The sequence below is a fragment of the Buceros rhinoceros genome, unplaced genomic scaffold, assembly GCF_000710305.1.
Source record: "Buceros rhinoceros silvestris isolate BGI_N320 unplaced genomic scaffold, ASM71030v1 scaffold932, whole genome shotgun sequence".
Taxonomy (NCBI): Eukaryota; Metazoa; Chordata; class Aves; order Bucerotiformes; family Bucerotidae; genus Buceros; species Buceros rhinoceros.
Window position 1 is genome coordinate 36411 of NW_010400503.1, and position 20968 is coordinate 57378.

General features: G+C 38.8%; 1 protein-coding gene across 1 annotated transcript in view; it reads left to right on the forward strand.

Moving 5' to 3' along the window:
- COBL (cordon-bleu WH2 repeat protein) overlaps nucleotides 1–20968 on the forward strand; it is a 113922-nt gene that overhangs the window by 10268 nt on the left and 82686 nt on the right. Inside the window, exons 3-6 of the mRNA XM_010131870.1 lie at nucleotides 639–867; nucleotides 2903–2947; nucleotides 5475–5569; nucleotides 8961–9044. Coding sequence (XP_010130172.1) covers nucleotides 639–867; nucleotides 2903–2947; nucleotides 5475–5569; nucleotides 8961–9044 — 453 coding nt within the window. The remainder of the gene's footprint in view (nucleotides 1–638; nucleotides 868–2902; nucleotides 2948–5474; nucleotides 5570–8960; nucleotides 9045–20968) is intronic.

Sequence of the window (20968 nt, forward strand, 5' to 3'; positions counted from 1 at the left end):
ACTAAAGTGATTTGGATGCAGACTGGCACCTGCCAGTCTGGACTCCAGCATTTAGACGAAATGTTATATTGCATGTGGCTGGATAGATGGAAATCTGTTCTTATAAAGACCCTTGATTGATGACTGAAGTGACAGAAATTTGCCATAGTGGCTGAAATCAAGGTTGTGGGATTGTGTGGAGATAGGTAGGGCTTTGATGGTATTTTGTTTGCCATCTTTGTTGGAGATACGGGAGCAGACTGATCATTAATAAATGTAATTTACACCATTGTGAAGATTCAGAAGTAGCTGTTTTCCAAATGTTTGCTGAAGTTTTTATTATTCTGATCAGTATATGTATATATATTCTGATCAGCTAATGATACTCTCGTGCCTTTCAGAGCGCTACTTGAAAACATTCACAAATTACATCTGCCTCTGATTCATTTTCCTTATTCACCTGTTCTTGTGATTGTCACCTTAGTGACAGGGGAGTTCTGAGATTTCTTTTTTTTAATTATACTTTTTGCAATAGTATACATGTGGGATAAGTTTGCTTAGGAGGAGCCGAGACAATGTAGAAGTCTACTATGCATTTCTCATCATAAGAGAGCTTAGCCATCACAGTGGGTGAGCTGAGTTTGTGTTTGTTTCTGCAGAAATCTGTGAGGCTGGTAGTGAACTACCTGAAGACACAGAAGGCTGTGGTTCGAGTTAGTCCAGAGGTGCCTCTTCACAGCATCATCCCAGCTATTTGTGAGAAGTGCGAAGTCAGTGAAGAACACATTGTTCTTCTACGAGATGGCATCACTGGGGAGGAGCTGGAGCTTACTAAGTCCTTGGAGGAGCTGGGGATCAAGGAGCTCTATGCCTGGGACAGAAAAAGAGGTGAGCTAAGACTGAAAGTAGTCACCACAGGGTTAGATGATGTGCCAACAATATTATAGGCAATTTAAACACGTTTGTGCTCTTGTTCCTTTGAGACCCAGCTGAAGCAGCAGAGTGCCATCTCAGTTCAGACGGCAGCACAGGTTTGTTCAGTGAGCTGTGCCCAGAGCAGCAGCATGCCCAGCTGTCCCTGGCTGCTCTTGGGCCCTGAGCCAGGCTGGGCTGGCCCCTGGACAGGCACAGGTTGTCCTGGCACAGGACAAAAGGAGGAGCTTTGCTACCTCCTGCAGCTGCTGTTGGTATAGGAGTGTGTGACACAGGGCCTCGTCCAGGCAGAGCCTGTCACATACCTGTGCTGTGGGTTGGAGAGAAAGAAAGAAGAGACATGCCATAGTCATGGCAGCTGCAAGAGGCAGAGGCGGCAGACCAGGGCTTATCAAAAACAGACTGTGGAGAGGTTCCGAGACAGTTTCTCCAAAGAGTGAAGTTATTGATGGTTTAGTGAAGAGCAGCTACAAGGTATTTGGTATTTCAAATTTCTCTTGTTTATTCAGCCTCATTTTCTGTTCTCGCAGATGGTGTTGTAGCGGCAGCTTGTTGGGCTTGAGTTTTGTCAGCTTGATTGTGTATTCAAATAGCATAATTTTGCAGTGTGCTTCAAAATATATCTGCTTTAAAAATACACATTGACAAGCACTACTTTCTTTGAGGTCAGAAAATGATACTGATTAAAATTGTCTCCTGCAGTTTGTCTCAATCAGTATCACTTCCAGCACAGTAATTTTTTTTTTATTTATTGTTTAGATAACATCAGTCTTGTAGATGCTGAGCAGCAGGCTTATTTTTTATTTATATAGTTATTTATTTATGTTGACTTTCTGTCTCTTCTTTCTTTGGTAAGTGACAGCTCTACCTCTGTGTGAGTCAAATTTCAGTGAGCTTAGACTTACGAAAACTAAATGTCTCCTTTTCCTTTGAATTGTTAGGATGCTCAGAAAAGTGGCTGGCAAAATTTTGTAACTCAATTGCGTGTTTGGTTTTTTAAGACCTGTTTACAGCAATTAAGCTAACCATTTTGGAGCAACATATTGAACATGCAGAGTCTTCAACAGGATTCATTCAGCCTTCTTCAGAGACAACTTACAGAGTAATTATCCTAAGCCTGCCTTAAATTCTTTTCCTTCAAAATGAAGTTGATGGTGTATATACTGGTGCAATATTGGTTGGTCCTTGAATCTGATTGTAGCATGTACAGTCAAAACCAAGACTTTACTTAAGGGCTGATCTTACAGCAGCAAATTATGTAACATTTCATAGTGTGCTGCTCTTGCATCAGATTTTTTTATCTTTTTTAATCTTTCAGTGTACCTTTCATTATGATAAAATCCCCCTAATCCTGAGTGTATTTCAGCCTTTTCTGCCTCCTTCTTACTCTGCACCATGGTGTCTGATGAGAAAACTGGTAAATACACATCAAATTTACAAAAGGTTTCCTTTTTTTTTTCAGCAAATTCCTTCTTCCCATGTTCTTAGTTGTAATCTCCAAGGGGAGTAATCCCATTGGTTTCAGTAACAGTTGGTCTATGAATTGTTCATTGAATTAAATGTCCAGTCTGTTTAGTTACCAGAACAGACAGATTTTTAAAGCACAAGTAACAAGTAAGGCATCAGAGGTGCTGAAAGCGTAATCTGTGCTTGTAAGAACAGGTTCTAGAAAAACTTTGTGCTCCTCATTCTCTCCTTCCCTGAAACAGAAATACTGTGCTGAAGGATTATTAAAAGACAAGCTCTGCTGCCACCTGCTTCCTTAATTTGATTTAGCAGTTGAAGCAGCTTCCTGAGCGAGTCAGGAATTAACACAAAAGCAGCTCAACTGCTTGTGGTAACAGCTAGCTCTTCATGTCTGTCAGTCAACTTTTTTTTTAATGCTTAGGAAAGCAAGTACTAGGAGTAATGAATAAATATGGAGATGTACAAGGCAATATTAGAACTTTAATATCTCTTCTCTTGTCCTTTCATTGCCTGCCTTTTCCAGTTCCTCCATCAAAAACTCAGTCTGAACCTTCTCTGAACTACAGAGGTACTGTATAATGCTGCTGAGGGAAAACTGCCTTTCCCTTGACATTATGTTCAATGTGGGTTTGGTAGATGGATCTTTAAGAACGTCATGTAAAATGCTGCAGAGAAGCTATTTTTCATGTTCGTTGTCTTTTGCGAAGTGTTGTTGACATGTCTGTGCTTTTGGTCAGAATAAACACACTTGTGTGCATACTGCTTCTCCAGTAATTGCCATTAAAGTGTCAGCAATTAACAAATCCTGTCATTTAACTCGTCTGTGGTATGATATGTTTCTATACAGATTCCAAACCTCTTCAGGCTTGGAAAAGCATGACTAGTTGAATTTCAGAAATACTAACATTTCAGTTGTCTCTTGTATTCAAAATGCATTTAGTAGCAAAGACAGGATATTCTGAGATCTCTGAGATCTTCCACCAATTTCTATTTACATGCAACAAAGCATTTTAATACCAAAAGTATGTATACACGTTGGGTAACTCTGAATAAATGAAGTTCTGAAGTGCTGCTGCAGGGGTCGATTAGATTACGTTTGTGCTTCTGCTTCTAGTTAAACAGAAAATGGGAATATTTAGTATATTCTTTTCCTCCCCCAAGTCTGTTATAATACATTGCTTTAATTAATTATCCTCAAGAAAGGTGTAGTTGATTTCTAACTGGCTTTACGTCTTTGCATTACTAGTAAACACAACATAAGCAAAATAAAACTGTGGATAACTTCTTTAAATTTTCAGCAATCAAGGAAGTCCACCTCCAGTAGGTGACAGCTATTGAGCAAATTTTAGCTTATGGCTTGTTGCCTCTTGGCTTCACCGATGCCAGTACTTTTGCCCCTAATCCTCTGTCATTACTTGCAGGGGCTTCATCTTATATACAGAGCATAATACTAGAAAGAATATCTACTTTATTTAAGAACAGTTGGAACAGATTTATCAAGATTCCTTATTGTTTTGAAATAATATCCTGTGTTTAAACTTTCAGTTTATTGGTATTATACGATGTTTAATGGTAATGTTGATCATCAACTATTACTGACATAGCTTGTGCTAGCCTGTCATCATTACTGTTCATAATAAAGACTGTATGTAATTCTTCATGTAATGAAGACTCTTCGTGAAGTCGACTGTGTGAGTAAGGGAATCATGATCCACATCTAGCTGCAGCCCAGCCTTGAGCAGAGTAACAGCGGTTTTTGATAAATTAGCATAGGTGGTGCTTAGTATTTGAGAGGTTTTAATTTATTACTGTATTTTTTTTGCAATGGAGTTGCAGCCTTTCTTAAGGATAATTTCTCCCTGTTTTCCTCTGGGTTCATCATCTTTCTTCTTCTGTTGTGCTTTGAACTACTGTATGTGCTTAATAGCTTCTAACACCTGACATTGCTGATATGCAAAAGTGATCTGTGTGAAAATCATGTGCTTTGTGTTAAATGCAAATCAGTTTACAGGAGTTCTGGGATGAGGGTTTTTTTGTGAAGTAAACCTTTTATGTCAACAACAAAATATTTTGCATTTGCCCTTAATTGTAATTAAATAAAGCAAGCAGATATTTAGAAGAGAAAGCCATTTTTCTCTGTATATTAAACTTCCTGTGTGCTATTGGGATACTCTGATGTACTTGGAGCGAGGAAGAAATCTTTATAGCATTATGCAGCATTCATTTAAAAAAGTAGGAGAGCTTTACAGTTTGTATATTGAATGCCGAACCTATGGTTGTTCCCTGTAACACATGGCCTTATCTTTTTGCTCACCCAGCTTGGCTGGGCTTGGAGCAAGGAAGAAATCTTTATAGCATTATGCAGCGTTCATTTAAAAAAGTAGGAGAGCTTTACAGTTTGTATATTGAATGCCGAACCTATGGTTGTTCCCTGTAACACATGGCCTTATCTTTTTGCTCACCCAGCTTGGCTGGTGTGGGGGAAATTGAAGGGAGACTCAACAGTCTGAGAATTTGCACAGTTGCGTAGCTGTTTCAAGGAGGACATGCATATTTGAGCTCTCACATCCTGAAATGCCTATAAACTCTCCTCTTTTCCCACCTGGAGTAAAAACACCAAGGTGACAAAAGCACAACCAGCTGGTTTAAGTTCGAGGAGAGCCCTCTTTTCAAGGGAAAGGTGTCTTTCCTCTTCATGGAGCTTTATTCAACTCCACATTGAAAGTCTTTCCATTAACTTTACTGTGTTACATCAGGCCTGTGAATTGTTAAAGATAATCGCCATAACATTTTTTTAAAACGTAAGACATATAACAAGTGTTTCCAAAGACTAAACAACTTGCTCAGGTTTTGCCTTTTAATAAGGAGTACTAAATTGTGATTGAAAACTTCTTGCATTTTTAAAAATTATTCCATTTGCCTGCATTAGATTTTGATGCAGAAGAAAGTGCAGGATCTGGCAGTTACTTAGGTAATTTAGTCTATAACATCTCCAGCTCATAAAAATACAGTGTTAATCTGGGATGTTTTAACATACCAATCTTCTGAATCTTTATTTCAAAAATGTAAAAGATATTCCATTATAATTGTTTCAGAACCAAGTCGAAAGGCTTCAGTAAGCAATGATGCAATAGAAAAAGAAAAGACAAGGCTTCTGGGATTGTTTAAAGCTGATAGAAGCAGCAGCCAGGTAAGTGTTCAGTAGTGTACTACCTCACTAAAGAGAATTGTTTTCTTTCAGATGTATTATGTCTGTGGGTGCTAGTGCTTGTTTAGCGTCGTTTCTTTTTTCTCCTCTTTTTTTTTTAATCTCTTACTCTTTTTTTTGTCTCTTTTTTCCCCTTTTTTTCTTTACATGAGTCATCTGTTAGCAGGTGCATAAACTGTGTTTTAGTAAGTGCAGCCCATTGGAGATATCAGCTGCCTGTTGGAGTCAGGCATGTTGATGATTTACCTTTGTTTTTTAAGGCTGTGGGTTCAGCAAGTGTTAACAAAGGGCAGTAGTTTCAAGCAAGGTCTGCCCACTTCTTAATAGTGCTCAGATTACAAAATGCATTTATGAAAGGACTGATGTAATATACAACAGTTAAGATATAAAGTAGAAGTATCGTCTGAACTCTTCTGCGCATGTGTGGTAATCTGTTTTAAAGCATTTATATCTTTAGGAAGCTCTATGCAGTCATGCTGTTGCTATTTCCAGTCTGTAAAAACCAATGAATCGGGTCTAAAAGAAATAACCTGCAGAACTAAACCGAAGGATCGGTATCTGATGGGGTGCGTGTTAGACTTTTTTAACTTAGTTTTTAATCTTGGGTTGGAAAATTTGAAAAAGAGATTTGGTATAAAGTAAATTTCCAATTTTGCAATGCCTTTATGAAAAACTTGTCATTCATCACAGACATTAAATACAGAAGAATGTTCTAACTCAAGAGCATAGAAAAAATGCTGGGCTTTTAACTTCATACTTTTTGCATCCTTTGCTACAAATATTGGTATCAACTGATTTTGATTGTAAAGTATCTAATTATCTAGGATGCCAAAGTAAAAAGGGAATTTTCTTTTGTCTAGTTTAAAAAGCCCCTCAAGGCTTCTGCAGTGAAATCGTAAAATGTGTGGCTGATTAACTGGTTGTAAGAAACGTATGCTTGTAAGTGGACCGATGCTTCACTTATCCTTCCAGTCTTCTCATGTTTTTAAAACTGTGAAAGCTTTCCAAAGCTTTCTGCCCTTTTGATTATGATCAAATTTGGAGGGCTTTTACTGGGGCTTACATAGCTTTCTTTATGGACACTGGGAACTACTCTGTTGAAAAATCTTGTCTGTCATAGATGCTGAGCTGTTCTTAACATCATACAAAGGACACGTGGAAACTGTATTTTATGAGGTAGGAAGTCAGTCACTTTCAGAGTGTTTACCCTCCATAAGAAAATATTTCCCATTTAGATGGGAACTAAAGCATAGCTGGAGCAATAGTGCCGTATCTGCCTGGAAGAATCAGGTAAACAAGGATGCTCACCTCGAGCCTCTAGAACACGCTGCGGGGCTTGTAATTCCTCTGAAGAACCAAATATATTGCAGCATGCAGTTTCTGCATTACAGTTTGTCCTCTGACTCTGTTTTTCTGAACTTCAGTATGAAGTTTGTGCTCTTGGAGTTCCCTGAAGCAACTCAGATTTAACTTGTAAAATGTTTACACTTAGCGGAGAAGTTGCTGTGAAGCATCCCAGTTCTATGGCTACTGCAGTGGGTTTCTCACAGCTGATTTGAGGATGAGGATCCCAAGATTGCAAGTTCTTCTCTTTTTGTCTATTCTCTTCCTCATGCTTGTTAATGAAAGACAAAGGAGGTCATACTCTAAGGATTTTTAAAACACAAATTTTAATAGATACTGAGGATGTTGGAGCTCAATTAACAAGTAGTATTTAACCTGGGAAAAAGTAGGAACTATGCAAACAAGTACAAGAAACGGCTTCTAAATCTGAGGTAAAGGTGTAGGTTTTTCTTTCTGCTAGTTCCGACAAGTTAATTGATTTTTATTGGTCATTTCCTTATTGGATTCTTTACTTCAAATGACAAATACTATGTAGGAAAAGAAACTAAATCAGTCGCTTTTAGTCCAGCAAGGCAGTCCTTGTGGAGTTTTCAGTACAAACTTCTAGGAGTTTGAATCCAAATAGGTGGAAGAATTACTGAAAACTGAAGTATGGTGCAGCACAGGGGAGCAAACAGGTGTCAGCTAGCCGTAAAATACCTGCCTTGGTATTGTGGAAGATTTCTAGCCAGAACAGCAGTGAAATGGCTGAACAGACTTTGTTAGCCAAATGAGGACAAATGAATTAAGTTCTTTTAAGAAAGGATTTAGTAGGTTGAAGAAGGGATTATGTGATGGGATGCCCTGTGATTTCAGAGCACTGGAATCAAAGGCCCCATGTTCCTAAACTCTGTTCTTTACCATTATTCTTAAATTTTTACTCCTCAGCAAGACTGAAGATGGTTCTGCTTACTTGTTTTATTTTTCCTTTGTTTGCATTATGACTTGTAATGCTGCTCTCTGTGTGTGGTCATGCATTCTGTATCTTAGAAGATTTGATAGCAAGAATTGTCCAAATTGTCGCTCAGTAGTAGTGCTTCAGGGTTGCAGGAGTTTACAAGGGGAAGGCAATTTCTTTTGCAAGGGAGGAAGAGTATTAGCCTGTGTTGCAAACTGTCCTGGATCAGGTGTCGCTGTATGCTACAGGCCTACGCTCAGATTTCCATGCCCACACACATGCTTTCTGTCTCAGCTAACTCACTGAAAACAAATTGTGGTATGACAGTACACTAGATTGAACTTTTGGAAAAAGCCTTTCTGCTATATTAAAACCACCATGACATAGAATGAAAGCAGAGTCCTGTTCTCATGGTTGAGATAAATTTGTTGAAAATATTTCTTCAGTTAACTTTGTACTGGCAGGCTTAATGCCAGATCAGGTATCATCTTGTTCTCTCCATGCTAATTTTATGTTGGATCAGTTACCCTCTGTTCTCCTGCAGCTGGCATAAGAAATATAAAGGTGGCATGAACTCCGTATCTTTTTGATGTGAAATGTAGTCATGTGCCTGAGGCTAAATCCAGATCAATTGGCATTGCTAAGCAATCCAGCAGAGCAGAGGTCCTGTGCACACAACCATGGGATCCAGGCTTAAATAGGGTATATGCTACTGCACAGAAACAGTCCCGTCATTGGCAGTGGCAGGGAAGAAATTCTCTGCTGGTTCCCCTCTGTCCATGGGTATAGCAGAGACTTGTGGTCTGGTCGCTGGTGCTACAGGAGTTGTTTAGTACCTGTTTTCTTTCTTGCCCAAGAATTTGTGTTTCTTTATGTTCTTGTTCTTAAATCTTTTTGCTAATGGATTTCTTACGGCCTTGCCTACATCACGGAAGTTCTGCAGACTGCTTCAGAGTTTATCAGCGATCAGGTCCAGCATTACTGAGATAGTTTGTCTTGGGTCTGTGATAAGGTTTGATGCTTTGCTCTGGCATGTTTTTGCTGTTTTGTTTCCTTTGCTGCTGCTGTGTAGGACACTTGTTTGTATTGCAGACAGAAGAACACTTGAGGATGAACAGAGATTGTGGTGAGGAGGATGTTTTTAGTTCTGCATCTACAAGTGAAGGAAGCTTGGATGTAAGTACTAACATGGCTTATAGACGCTGTTGCATTCCTATTAGATCCTGCATTTGAGTAACCAGAAACCACTGCTATCCCTGATGCTTAGCCATGTAGAAGTAGAACTAGCTTACCTCTTAGCAACCTTAGTTACCCGAGTGTGGTTTGCATATCTTGATGAAATTTAAAATGTGATGCACTGTCTTCATAGCACTAGCTTCACTATAAATAAAGTTTCTTTCAAAGTTAAAATCTAAGCAGTTGTGAGCCAAAACTAAGGACATGAGTGGTGTGACTGTAAGACAGTGGCAGCATTGGATGATGCAAGAATGTGTTTGCCTCATCAGTCACATTTAGAGGGGGCTTTTTTCTTACAAAACCTCATCCCTCATTTTTATCCCTTTACATGTTTTCTGCAGCAGGCAGCATTCCCTTTACTTCATAAGTAGCTTGAGAGTGGAGTGTACTTTTGTTTTAAACACTGGAAATAACAGAAAGGATTTTTGTTAAGTACTGCTTTAGGCTTTGGGGTACTAGAATCCTGTGAACCACATTTATAAAGTTTAAGTGCCTCATAGACTCTTAAATTATGAAAATTCAGGTATCAAATTAGGAAGCGTGAATCCTAAATATTTAGTAAGGCTCTTCTGGTGGGTCAGTAATCTTAACAAATGGTGTATCTTTTTTGTTGCTTTTTTTAATTACTTGTCTTTTTGTTATCATCTTTTCAAAATCTGGAGCAGACTCTGTGCATGACATGGTAAAAGCCTGAGATGTGAGGTTCAGCTTTGAACTTCCCATTCAAAAACAGGTATTTGGAAAAGGAGTGCTGATCCACAAAATGTACAGCTCACTAGCCACAGAGAAGGATGACAGAAAATTGGGGGGAAAAATGGAGGAGTGGGAGAACAAAAAATCCTAGATAAAAAGGATTATATGAAAGAAGCCAAAAGGGAGAAATAGGTGGAGAAGTGATTGGCTGTGAAGTTAAAAAAACACCTGTTCAGCAAACCTCTGAAGACTTTGTAATGAAAAAGTACTGAGATAGGAAGGCTGCTTATGACCCCCCAAAATTGGGTAACACTATAAAGAAGACTGTTTTAGTGAGAGAGCTCTTCTATTAAAGTCCTAGTAAACAGTGATGTGGGTAACTGAAATATGCTAGGTAAAATTATAGAAAAAACACCACAAGCTCTGACAAAATAAAATCATCTTGTGGTTTATATTCCCTGCAATTATAAGTTAATCTCAGTATCTTGATAGCAAAGTACTAGATGAGGAGGGTTTCCAAGTGAGGGTAGGAGGGTAGTTCAGATAATCTGAATTGTCATTTACACTATTGTGTGGTGCTTTCCTCGGAAGCGAGACATTTCTTAATTTAGTTTTGTAGGGAATCTTGTAGGGCAAATCATAAATTAAGTTTTTTTTTTCTTCTTGCCTTACACTGATGAAAAAAATTTTCAAAACTGTCTTGGACATGTAACTGTCTTCTAAAGGCACAGGTGATAAGGAGCAAACGGATCTTGAAGAGGTAAAAAACGTTTTCTTTTTATTCAGTTACCGGAACATGACAGGGATTCAATTTTGTTTTTCCTTTCCTCTTAAGAGCAATTAATCTTCAAGAACAGCGTAGCCATTTTGCAGCATTTACATCTTTCACTTACGGCTTGACAGCTGTATTTGTATGAGCACCGATCCTGCTAAGACGGAAGTACATACTTAAATGAATGTATTGACGTAGTTCCATTTAATTTGTACTATTCTGTTAAAGCTTGCAGAAGATGTATAAAATAAATTTAACAGATCCACTCAGCAATACAGAAGGTCCATCCTTTGAACAAACTAGATGGGCTTCAAGAAAAAGGTCAACAGTTGTGACATCTTGGGTACAAAAATTATAAAATTCTGCAAACTTGGCATAGATAACTTGTATTAAGATAAAATTCAAGAGGAAATGCCAATGAAAGCAATTTATAATTTTTAAAATTCGCCTCAGTGGTGCCTTATGGGCTAGACTTTGAGACCCTCAGTTGTTCTGAGTAATTCTGTATTCCACTTGCTCAAAAGATATCCTCACTTACTTACGTCAGTGGAACTGAGTGTCCTTATTCAAAATAGGTGGTATCTTACGTAGCTATAAATGTGAAGTACACAGTAGAGCTCATTATGTATAAGTTTCATTGAGCTAAGACTGGACTTTTGGCAAGGTGTCATCCAGTAAATGCCTTCTCTTTTTGGCGTTTCTGCTTTCTGTTACTGTTTTTGGTCATCTGAAAGTATTTTGCATTTGCTGTGTGGGAATTAATGCCAAAGTTTCAGATTTATTTCTGAAAGGAGAATAGTTTGGCATTGCCTTCAGCATAGTGCCAGGAGATAAACTGGCTCAGGAAAACTTTTTTTGCCTGTAAGGAAATAGGAAGCCTGTGAATTACTACTGAGGTAAGGACATAAACTTTGATATGCTCAATTTAAATCCTTTTCTCACTATTATGTGGTGATGTACCCTGAATTGTAGAAAAAGTAATGATTCTATTCTGGGTATTAATTTGTTTGGGTTTGTTTTTTTTTTATTATTATTTTTTATTGAGGAATGGAATAAAAGTGTAAGTAGTAAGAGATCGTCAGTATTTATTTGGGCACAAATTATATTTGTGCTTTTTAACCTCCAAAACATTCTCAGTACCATATTTATCTATTATTATTGGAATTATTAATACCTCTAAAAATACTTTGGATTGTTGATGAAGAAGCAGATTTTCAAAGTCAAGATGGGAAAGTCAACACTTATGCTTGAGGTGAAAGGACATTTGTTCACAGTATAAGCAAAAATAAATGTAAAAAAAATTTGTTAACCTTAGAGAGGGAATGTAAAAATGCAAGAAAAGAATTCTCCATGGCAATCCTCAAGAGTTGCAGCAGTTCATTATACCACACATCAGTAACGGATCTGAAATCTAATGCTGTGTTGTAAATGAAGCAGACGTCTCTTCCCTTAATCTGTTCCGGTTTTGTGTGCTAAGCAGATGAGCTTTATATCCAGGTGAACTTTGCACAAATCAAATGCTATTGAAATACGCTCATGTATAAATACAACACACAAGTAAAGCAATTGGAAGTTGCAGCACAGTTAGCCGTATTCTGCTTTTTGTGTGCCAAAAGGCACACAAAGGCAAATTACAGTCAGAGCTGTAATTTATATAAGCAGGGGGGAAAATGGGGGATTTAAGTCACCTCTGCCGCTTGGTGTCACTGTCCTCAAATAAACAGTTGATCAAGATGAAACCTGATATTTGGAACACAGTACTAAAATTAGTTGGGTTTATTTTTAGGGACTTAGTGTTTACATAAATCAAGAGCAAAAACATACCCCAAGTGCTGGACGACGTGTAGCTCTGATGTGGACTTTGTTTATGTAATAAATCAGGTTGGGAAAAAAATATCTAGGACTACAGCCAGGGACACTTATCAGAGGATTTGAAACTTCAGCACAAAGTCTCACCATACAAGATTTCTCTAGTTCAAACAGGGCTTCAGTAAAGCCATGTTAGAGGATTTTAATCAGGATGGTTTTTTAAAAAATCTAGTCTTCAGAGTATGTCTGAAGGAAGAGTTACTCATGACACTTATGAATCAATGAACCTAAATGAAGCAGGTAGTCCAGTAGCTCCCTGCTTAATGAATCTCATGGCTATTATTTCATATGTTCGTGAGCAAAACTATTGGGGAAAAAACTATGCCATTTTAAATTCTGAACAGTTATCAGAGACATTTAGGATATGTTTATGGGGTTTTTTATTTCACAGTACCTGTATAATTGCAGGGTCATGTTCCAGAAGGAAACTGCTGGGCTAATGTTTGAAAAAAGTCATCAAGACTTCTGGTGCATTAGTAACCTTGACAGTCACTTCTTAAATGGTGGGAACAGTTATTTTCCCTATAAAGGCTTTAAAAAACTATCTTATTTACCTTTCAAGGGCCCTGTTTGCTCTTAATGTACTCTAACTTTTATGCCCTCATTGATGACAGGAGTTAAATCATTCATTATCTGCTTTCCCAGTTTGGAAGTGGTTGGAAGGACAAATCAAGTACAGTTATGTGAAAGTGGCTGGAAATGCCATTTCGCTTCAACCATGCCAGGTCCCAGGTGATCAGTTAATACCATCTGCTGTCAAGGATTTCACCTCGCATGGCCAGGCGGGAGTGAGAATACTGGTCATGTCATCTAATTAAATTCCTATTTTAATGTTCGTGCATCTGGAACTCCTGGCAATGTTTAAGATGATGTTGGTTATGTGTGTTTATTTGTACTGGTAAGTAAATAGTTCCCTTGCATTTTATACAGTTAGAGCTATCTATGTACACTGTCAAAGGCTCTGATCTGGCCTGGAAACAATTTTTTCTTCGTGTAGTTCTGTTTGCAAAATGTAAAACTCAACAAACTAAGTATGGAGAATTATCTAAATATTACAGCAGAGTGGTCTGTTCCCCCCAGTCTTCTGTTGCAGGGTGACTGTAAGCTAGTAGTTAGATGCCAGAGGATATCACTAGTGAAGATACAGTATAGTTGTAAATGTTGTCATTTGTGCAGCTGTTTAAATGATTAGGAAAAAATTGAATATATTAAATACTAAATATCTCAAGATAAGGTTCACCATCACAGTAGAGTTAGTTTTATTTTGATGTTTTGTGAAACTCTCTGGAAAAAAAAAAAAACATAGCACATTTTATTGTTAACTTTCCTTGGTAAGAACAAAGGTTTGTCAGAGCCAACTGGGGTGTGACTGGCATTCAGCAACTTACAATAGGTAGCAAAGATGACATTGATCAGCTTTATTTCTCCATGTCTAGGGAGGGCAGGACAGGAAGTAATGGGCTTTATATATAGCAATGAAAATTCAACTTGGAGGGGAAAAAAATCTGACTGCATGTTGGTTTCATAAGGGAGCAGGTTATTAAAGAGACTGTGAAACCCTTATCACCTAATTCGTAAAACTTCCAAAAATGTCTAGAGCATGAGCTACACATACTTGATTATGTCTTGGAATAGAGGGCTAGCTGAGGTGGACTGTGGAAGTGCCTTTCAGCTGGATTATGGCTGCTGAAGAGGTGCAACTGTACCCATCTCCTTTTGTGGTGTGCAAGTACATAATGTTAGCTGTCTCTGTTCATGTAGATCATAGATACTTTTACTTAATATAATATTTTCAGGTTTTTCTTACAGTATGTGATAGATCTTGAAACAGTGGCTGCCACCAGACTTCACCTTCTTGCTTCAAAGTGTGGTGTTACTAGACCTCTTCAAAGAAAAGGTCTTTGGCATTATTGTGAAAAAGAAAACCAAACCCAAAAAACCCCCAACAACAACAACAAACAAGCAAACAAAATAACCCCACCCAAACCGAAAAAAGCCCAAACCATTATCTCAGAACCAGCTGAACTACTCTGGCTCCAAAAAAAAAAAAAAACCAAACAAAGGAAGCCTGAGGCAGACACCTGGAATAGAAAGTCTCAGCATCTATGGTTAAAGCATGGTAAAGTTACAAGCTATTAAAAACACTATATGGTAAAGAGACACGCTGGCTGACCCCTGTTCTGTCTGTACTGCTTAGCTTACACTAATACAAGATTGCCAACATCATGCATTCAAAAATCACTTGTCAGCTCTTGCCCTCACTGCACAAAAGTGGTTTAAGATCATGAGATTTGGAAACAAGTCATCTGGGGTGGACTTCCCTTCCCTCCATGTGGCTTCTAAGCTTTAGATTTGTAGAGGTCATGTTTCTAAACATTTTTTTTGCAACCATGAAGATCATCACATAGTCATCAGTTGCTAGAACCCGCATCTTTTCACAATGCATTGCATTCAGGTCATTGCTTTTAAAAAAAACCAACTCGGACACTTCAGTTCCTGCAGTGTTTTTTGCAGGATATTTTGAAGATATTCTCAAGAAACATTCTGAGAAGAACCGAGAGAAATGGATCGAGTCAAATTGGAAACTCTTGAGTAGGGCCTTTTCTACAAAAAGAGTTGGGTTCAACTATGCCTGGGAGTGCCTGTTCAAATACCCAGCAGTGCAGGCGTCTTGGCCACTGGATCTAAGCATCCAAGAGTCAGATTTCCCAAGTTTTGAAGCCTCTGAAATCTGCCCAGCAGGAGTTGTACATTAAACTCTGCCCATCCTCTATGTCTGCTACCTGCCTCTGCTCAAGGTTGAAATCTTGAGTCAGCTATGAGATTTAGATACTTAAAGCTTTACTCTAAAAGCTTACCACCTACCACTGTTAGCCAAAATGAGAGCGAAGTTCAATCCTCTTCTCTGCCTTTAGACACACTGGCCAATCTTCTATCTCTCTCAGTACCATTATTGAGAGATTTACTTTTTCCTTTGCGAAGAAAATGAAAACATTTGCTGGGGTGGAGATTGCCTGGAACAAAGATGTGAGGTATCCTTGATGTGGGAAGCACCCTTTTGTAAAAATACCCAAATATTCAGTGACTCAAAGAGGGAGCAGGAGCAAGCTTAACTATTCAGACCAGTAGCAAAATAACTTAAGTGTGGTCGCAGCTTTGGGTCCTTGTGCCAGCACCAGAGATGTTTTTCTATGTTTTATGCTAAGCAGATGCTAGAACCAGCAAATAAGTAGTCACTGAAGCTAGAACTGGAGCCAAAAGGCTGTTACTCCCTGTCCAGATGAGTGTCCTAATCTCAGGCTCTTTCTAGCTAAACTTGTATTCATGTCCTTGAACAGAATAATCTCGTTCTGCTCATAAGAGGGGGACGTTTGGTTTTTTGTCAAAGAAGGTTTTGAATGTGGATTTACCATATACCTACTGAATCATTGAACCTGGAGCAGGGAGGAGGACAAGAGAGGAGAGAAATACCATAGCTGTCTCTTTTAGCAGTAATGCTTTTTGTGGAACCAGGTTTCTTAGTCATGCTTTAAGCACACTTATTGGATCAAGCCTCTTGGCTGATGGAGAGATTTGTCAATTTTGGGATCCCAGTGGCATTCAAACAGCAGGTTAGAAGCATAGTTTCTCAGCAGTTTTCATGCTCAGTGTGCCCAGAAACACAATTCAGACACCAGAGTGGGAGTAAGCACATCGGAAGGCTATGTGTCAGGTGTATTGAAGGGAAAGCACAAAGCAGTGTGAGTTAGGGAGGCCCAACCTAACAGAATCACAGTAAGTTAGGCTAGTGTGAGGCATTTCAGCTTCCAGACCTGGTGTGCATGGCATCGTACTCTCTACTGTGGACGTACCCAGTCAGTCTGGCATAAGTTGGCTCAGGTATCTCTCTTGGATGTTTAATTAAGACCTGGGGACACACCCTTAACCACCTGAATCCTTTTATGTCTGATTCATCTTTTGTTACTGATTTCACTGAAAAGTTCTGAAGTTAACTCACTGGAAAAAAAAAAAAAAGAATAAAGCAGAAACTAATAAGACCAATGGCTTTTAATTTGCATTAATAAAAGGACATTAAAAAAAATCCAGAGACAAACTTAAATTCCATTTGAGATTTTTCTAGTGACATCTCAACCACTTGGGCTTTGCTTCCTTGGTATTTAATATTACCAGAGCCCCTTAATAGTGTATAATAGCTGTGTAATTAGTATTCAGTCTTAATTTATTCAGTATTTTGTCCTTAGTGTAACTGACAAGCATGCAGTGGTGTAGAGAATACCACCTTTAAAGAAAAGTTTGTCCCAGGCTCAGGCTTTTCTGCAACTGGACAAGCAGAAATACACCTTCTTTAAGAAGTCTTTCACATATTTGTGTATATAAAATGCTTTTTGTTTTAAGTTTGGGATGGTCTGGGCATGAGTCAGGCAATTACTAATTCCACTGCAAAGTACTTTTCTGTTTGATTTAATGATGGATATCCGAAACATTTCTTGTAAAGATTTCCAGATGTAACTACTGTAGTGAAAGGATTACTGTGTATTTATGCCAATGCCCTTTACTCGATGAAATCAGAAATGGCTAATTGTATGTCATTGACTTCATTTTTCTAATGCACAATGGAAATTTTTTTTCAGGCGGTAGCACGTGTTTTTGTAGCAGTATGATCTGAATCATGTGTAACCATAGACTTATTATATTAGTCTAAAATGCCCTATTAGCATATGTAGATTTTAGATACAGCGGAGATTTTCAACACTGGTTAAGGTAAAATTTCTTTTCTTTTGCAAACAATTTCTGAGGCCTGAGCACTAATAGGGTTTGGTTCTTTTCCAGCTGCTTCTGTGGACAATGGAGACTCGATTTCATTAAAAGTAGTGGCAAGCAATAACATTTCTTTTAATTGGATGATCTCATGATTTCCACAAATATTTGTTCTGTGCATTATTGTTTGTTGGCAAAATTGACCTGCTTGGTAGCGTGTGAAACCATATGTCTCAATAACATCTTATGGCAGGTGAGGGAGGATTTGCAAAACAGCATTTGCTGACGGGCCACAATGCATTTTACTTTGATGGGGAAGTTTTCCTAAGTGAACTTTATGGCTTGGTTCCCTCGTGCAAGTCAAACCTACTTGAGGCTTGGTGAGCCTTGCAGATCTCAGTTTAACTCAAAGAGTTGTGTGTATGAAGGAAAGACTGTATAGCACCATGTACTGTGTGTGCTGCTCAGTTGTTCATCACTACAAAGAGACCTTCTAATGCCTGTAGTCAGTGTATCTGTTTCACATTCTTTATTCCTTTTCAATAAACAACTGTTAAATTAGGGTTTATTGGTCTTTTATGTGCAGCTCCAATACTGATCTCCCCTTTAAGCTTAGCAGAAATGATTACAAATAATCGCAGACGTTGCTTTTTCTCTAACTCTTCAGTGTTTAATATTTGATATGAATTCTCAGCAACATTTTGGGATGCAAGCTGAAGAGGGGAAATAGTGGTCAGTCTTTTTTAAAGACTTTTACATCATCATGAAATAGGAATGCCTTCAGTCAGATCCATTTTGTTGATTTTTTAAATATGTATATATATTATTTACACTTGTAATCAGATTTCAAAATACTCAGGGAAACTAAGGAAAGCATTTCTGGTTTTACAAACATTCTGCTGGACGGCCAGAAGAGAAAGCAGATCAAGGCAAATAGCAAGATGTAGCTCTTCAGAGTTCTTAAGTAGGTGAGTAGATGTAGGCGTTGGACCACTGACTTTTTCAGTCTCATACCAAGCACCTGCTTAAGTGTTTTGCTCTTTCAGTACCTCAGTGACCTGGTGAGAGAGCCAGGTGCAACCGATGTCTAGGACATGAGTTGTGTAGGCAATCTCTGAAGTATACTGACATAGTGAGATGGAGAGATTACCGCTAGATTTATGACTGTTAATGTTTGGTTCCCTCAAACCCCTGTCCTCTGATTATAATATTTTCTTCTTTCCATCCCAGCAAATGTGCAGGCATACACATCCTGATTTTGATCTCTCCCAGTTTCAGCACAGAGATGGTGTGATTTCATTGACTCTAAATGGAGCTTGTTCTGATTTACAATTGTTTGCACAGGACAAGAGTCAGGACAGTTAAGTGCACTGTGGAGGTTTGCCATGTAAAAACCTAATGGCAATGGGTTTGACAGAAGGGGGAAGGGAAGAAGAAACTCTTAAAACTATTAATCATGAATTCCAGCAGCAAGGCTTTTCTTGCCTTGATTCTGGCAAATGTACAGATGAGAGATACTGTGCAGAGACCGTTTCTGCACAAACAGAGAAAGCCCTTCAGATGTAAACATTTGAGCAGCTGGCATGGGAGATTAGTGCAGCAGCAGTGGAAGGAGGGCAATAGCGGATAGTGGTGGTGTCTAAATTTAACAAACGTTAAACAAGGTCCTTGTTCTAGTTTAAGGGTTACAGGTCAGAAGGACAATATCAACTAAAAATAATGGCAATTGTACAAGTCAGTCAAAGTCATTAACTAGTATGTGGTGAAAAGCCACTTGGCTTTCCAAAGTCGTGACACCTTTTTCCCCCTCAAAAGAAAAAAGAAAAAGATTTTGGGAGAAAATATTCTATGCAACCTGTTTGAATTAAGAAAAAAACACTTTATCTTCTCTCTGTAGAAAGGCAGTGCTTTGAGACTTTTTAATGTTTTGGGTTTTTTTTTCCTTTGGATTGTGAGCTGTCTTGATATATTGTTCTATTTTTAATTTCCTGTGCTTGAATATTCTATCAAAAGCAAGCATCGTACTGAGAGTGAAAGCTTAGGGTCTATTAGCTTTGTAGACACGTGGTCATTGCTGTTTAATGTCATCTGGGGGTGGTAACGTTTGTTTTTTTAAAACCTTCATCATAGTTATATAACTAGGCTATGCATCAAGGTATCTGATCATGCATTGGCTTTGGGGATTTTGGTTTTTCACTTGCATGGTAGTCATGATTTTAGAACAACTCCTTGCCTATTGATTGTGATCTGATTCACATGTGTTTTGTTGGAGGTGCTTTACTTAATATCTTTAGCAGTAGAGACTAAAGTATGGGTATCTGGAGCCAAATTTTATGTTTAAAAATTCAGAGCTATGCTTTCTGTGCTGGCTTTGTTATGATTTTCATTGAGTTTGAAAGTATACTGAAGAAAAAAATTTCCTGGAGAAATGACAGCAGCAGCATAGTTTAGATGCTACTGTCTTTTGGCATGGTAAAGTTGAGAGTAACCATAGGAGACTTGATGCAGAACTCAGTAGAGCCAGTGGAAAAAATCCTGCTGGTTTTAACTGGCTTTGGACCATGTACTTGATGAGTTGCTAGCCATTATCTACACTAGGCCACTTTAAAAACCACTTTCTTGTGCTACTTCACATTCTCTTTTGCGTGGAAAAGATCTTCTGACACTTTCACTATCATCTTTGAAAACCTAAGACCATCATTCTTCTTTGATGAAGTGTTGACACGGATAAACCCCTTGAAGTTGCTTAATGTATAGAGTGTTTTCTCACTGGTAAGGAGAAAACCCCAAAGCCAAACATATTAAGTCTTGTAGATGAATTGCAAACAGTGGCAAAGGAAGGGAGTGTCTTTCACTGACCAATAATTTGTTGCAAAAGCAGGTTTTTGTTATCTGAAACAGTGCATACCCAGATAAGTAACCAGAATTCTCGGCACTTGCCTTGTTTAAGATGTAACTGTGCCAGTGATAGTCCAAGTGTAGGCTACATGTTCTTTCTACTTCCACAGTTTTTAACTTCAATGTCAGTTAAATTTGAGACTGTGCTTGGAAAGTTTCTGCCACAGCTCCTCAGTGAGGAGTGTGCCTGCCACGTCACCACTAAACCATATCCATCCCTCAGCACCACATCTACACATCTTTTAAATCCCTCCGGGGATGGTGACTCCACCACTTCCCTCAGCAGCCTGTTGAATGCTTTACAACCTTTTGGTGAAGAAATTTTTCTTAATACCCAACCTAAACCCTCCTTGATGCAACTTGAGGCCATTTCTCCTTGTCCTGTCTCTTGTTACTTGGGAGAAGAGACTCCCCTCCACCTCGCTACAACATCCTATCGAGTAGTTGTAGAGGTTGGTAAAGTCTCCCCTGAGCCTCCTTTTCTCCAAACTAAACAACCCCAGTTCCCCCAGATGCTCTTTACAGGACTTGTGCTCAAGACTTTTTGCCAGCTTCGTTGCTGTTCTCTAGACACACTCCAGCACCTCAATGTCCTTCTTGGAAAGAAGGGCCCAAAACTGGATGCTGTATTAGAGGTGCAGCCTCACCAGTGCCATAGGTGGACGATCCCTGCCCTGCTCCTGCTGGCCACACTATTGATGATACAAGCCAGGATGCCGTTGGCTTTCTTGGCCCCCTGGGCACACTGCTGGCTCATATTCAGCCAGCTGTTGACAAACACCCTCAGGTCCTTTCCCTTTGGGTAGCTTTCTATCCACTCTTTCTCAAACCTGTAGCGTTTCAGGGGGTTGTTTGACCCAAGTGCAGGGCCCAG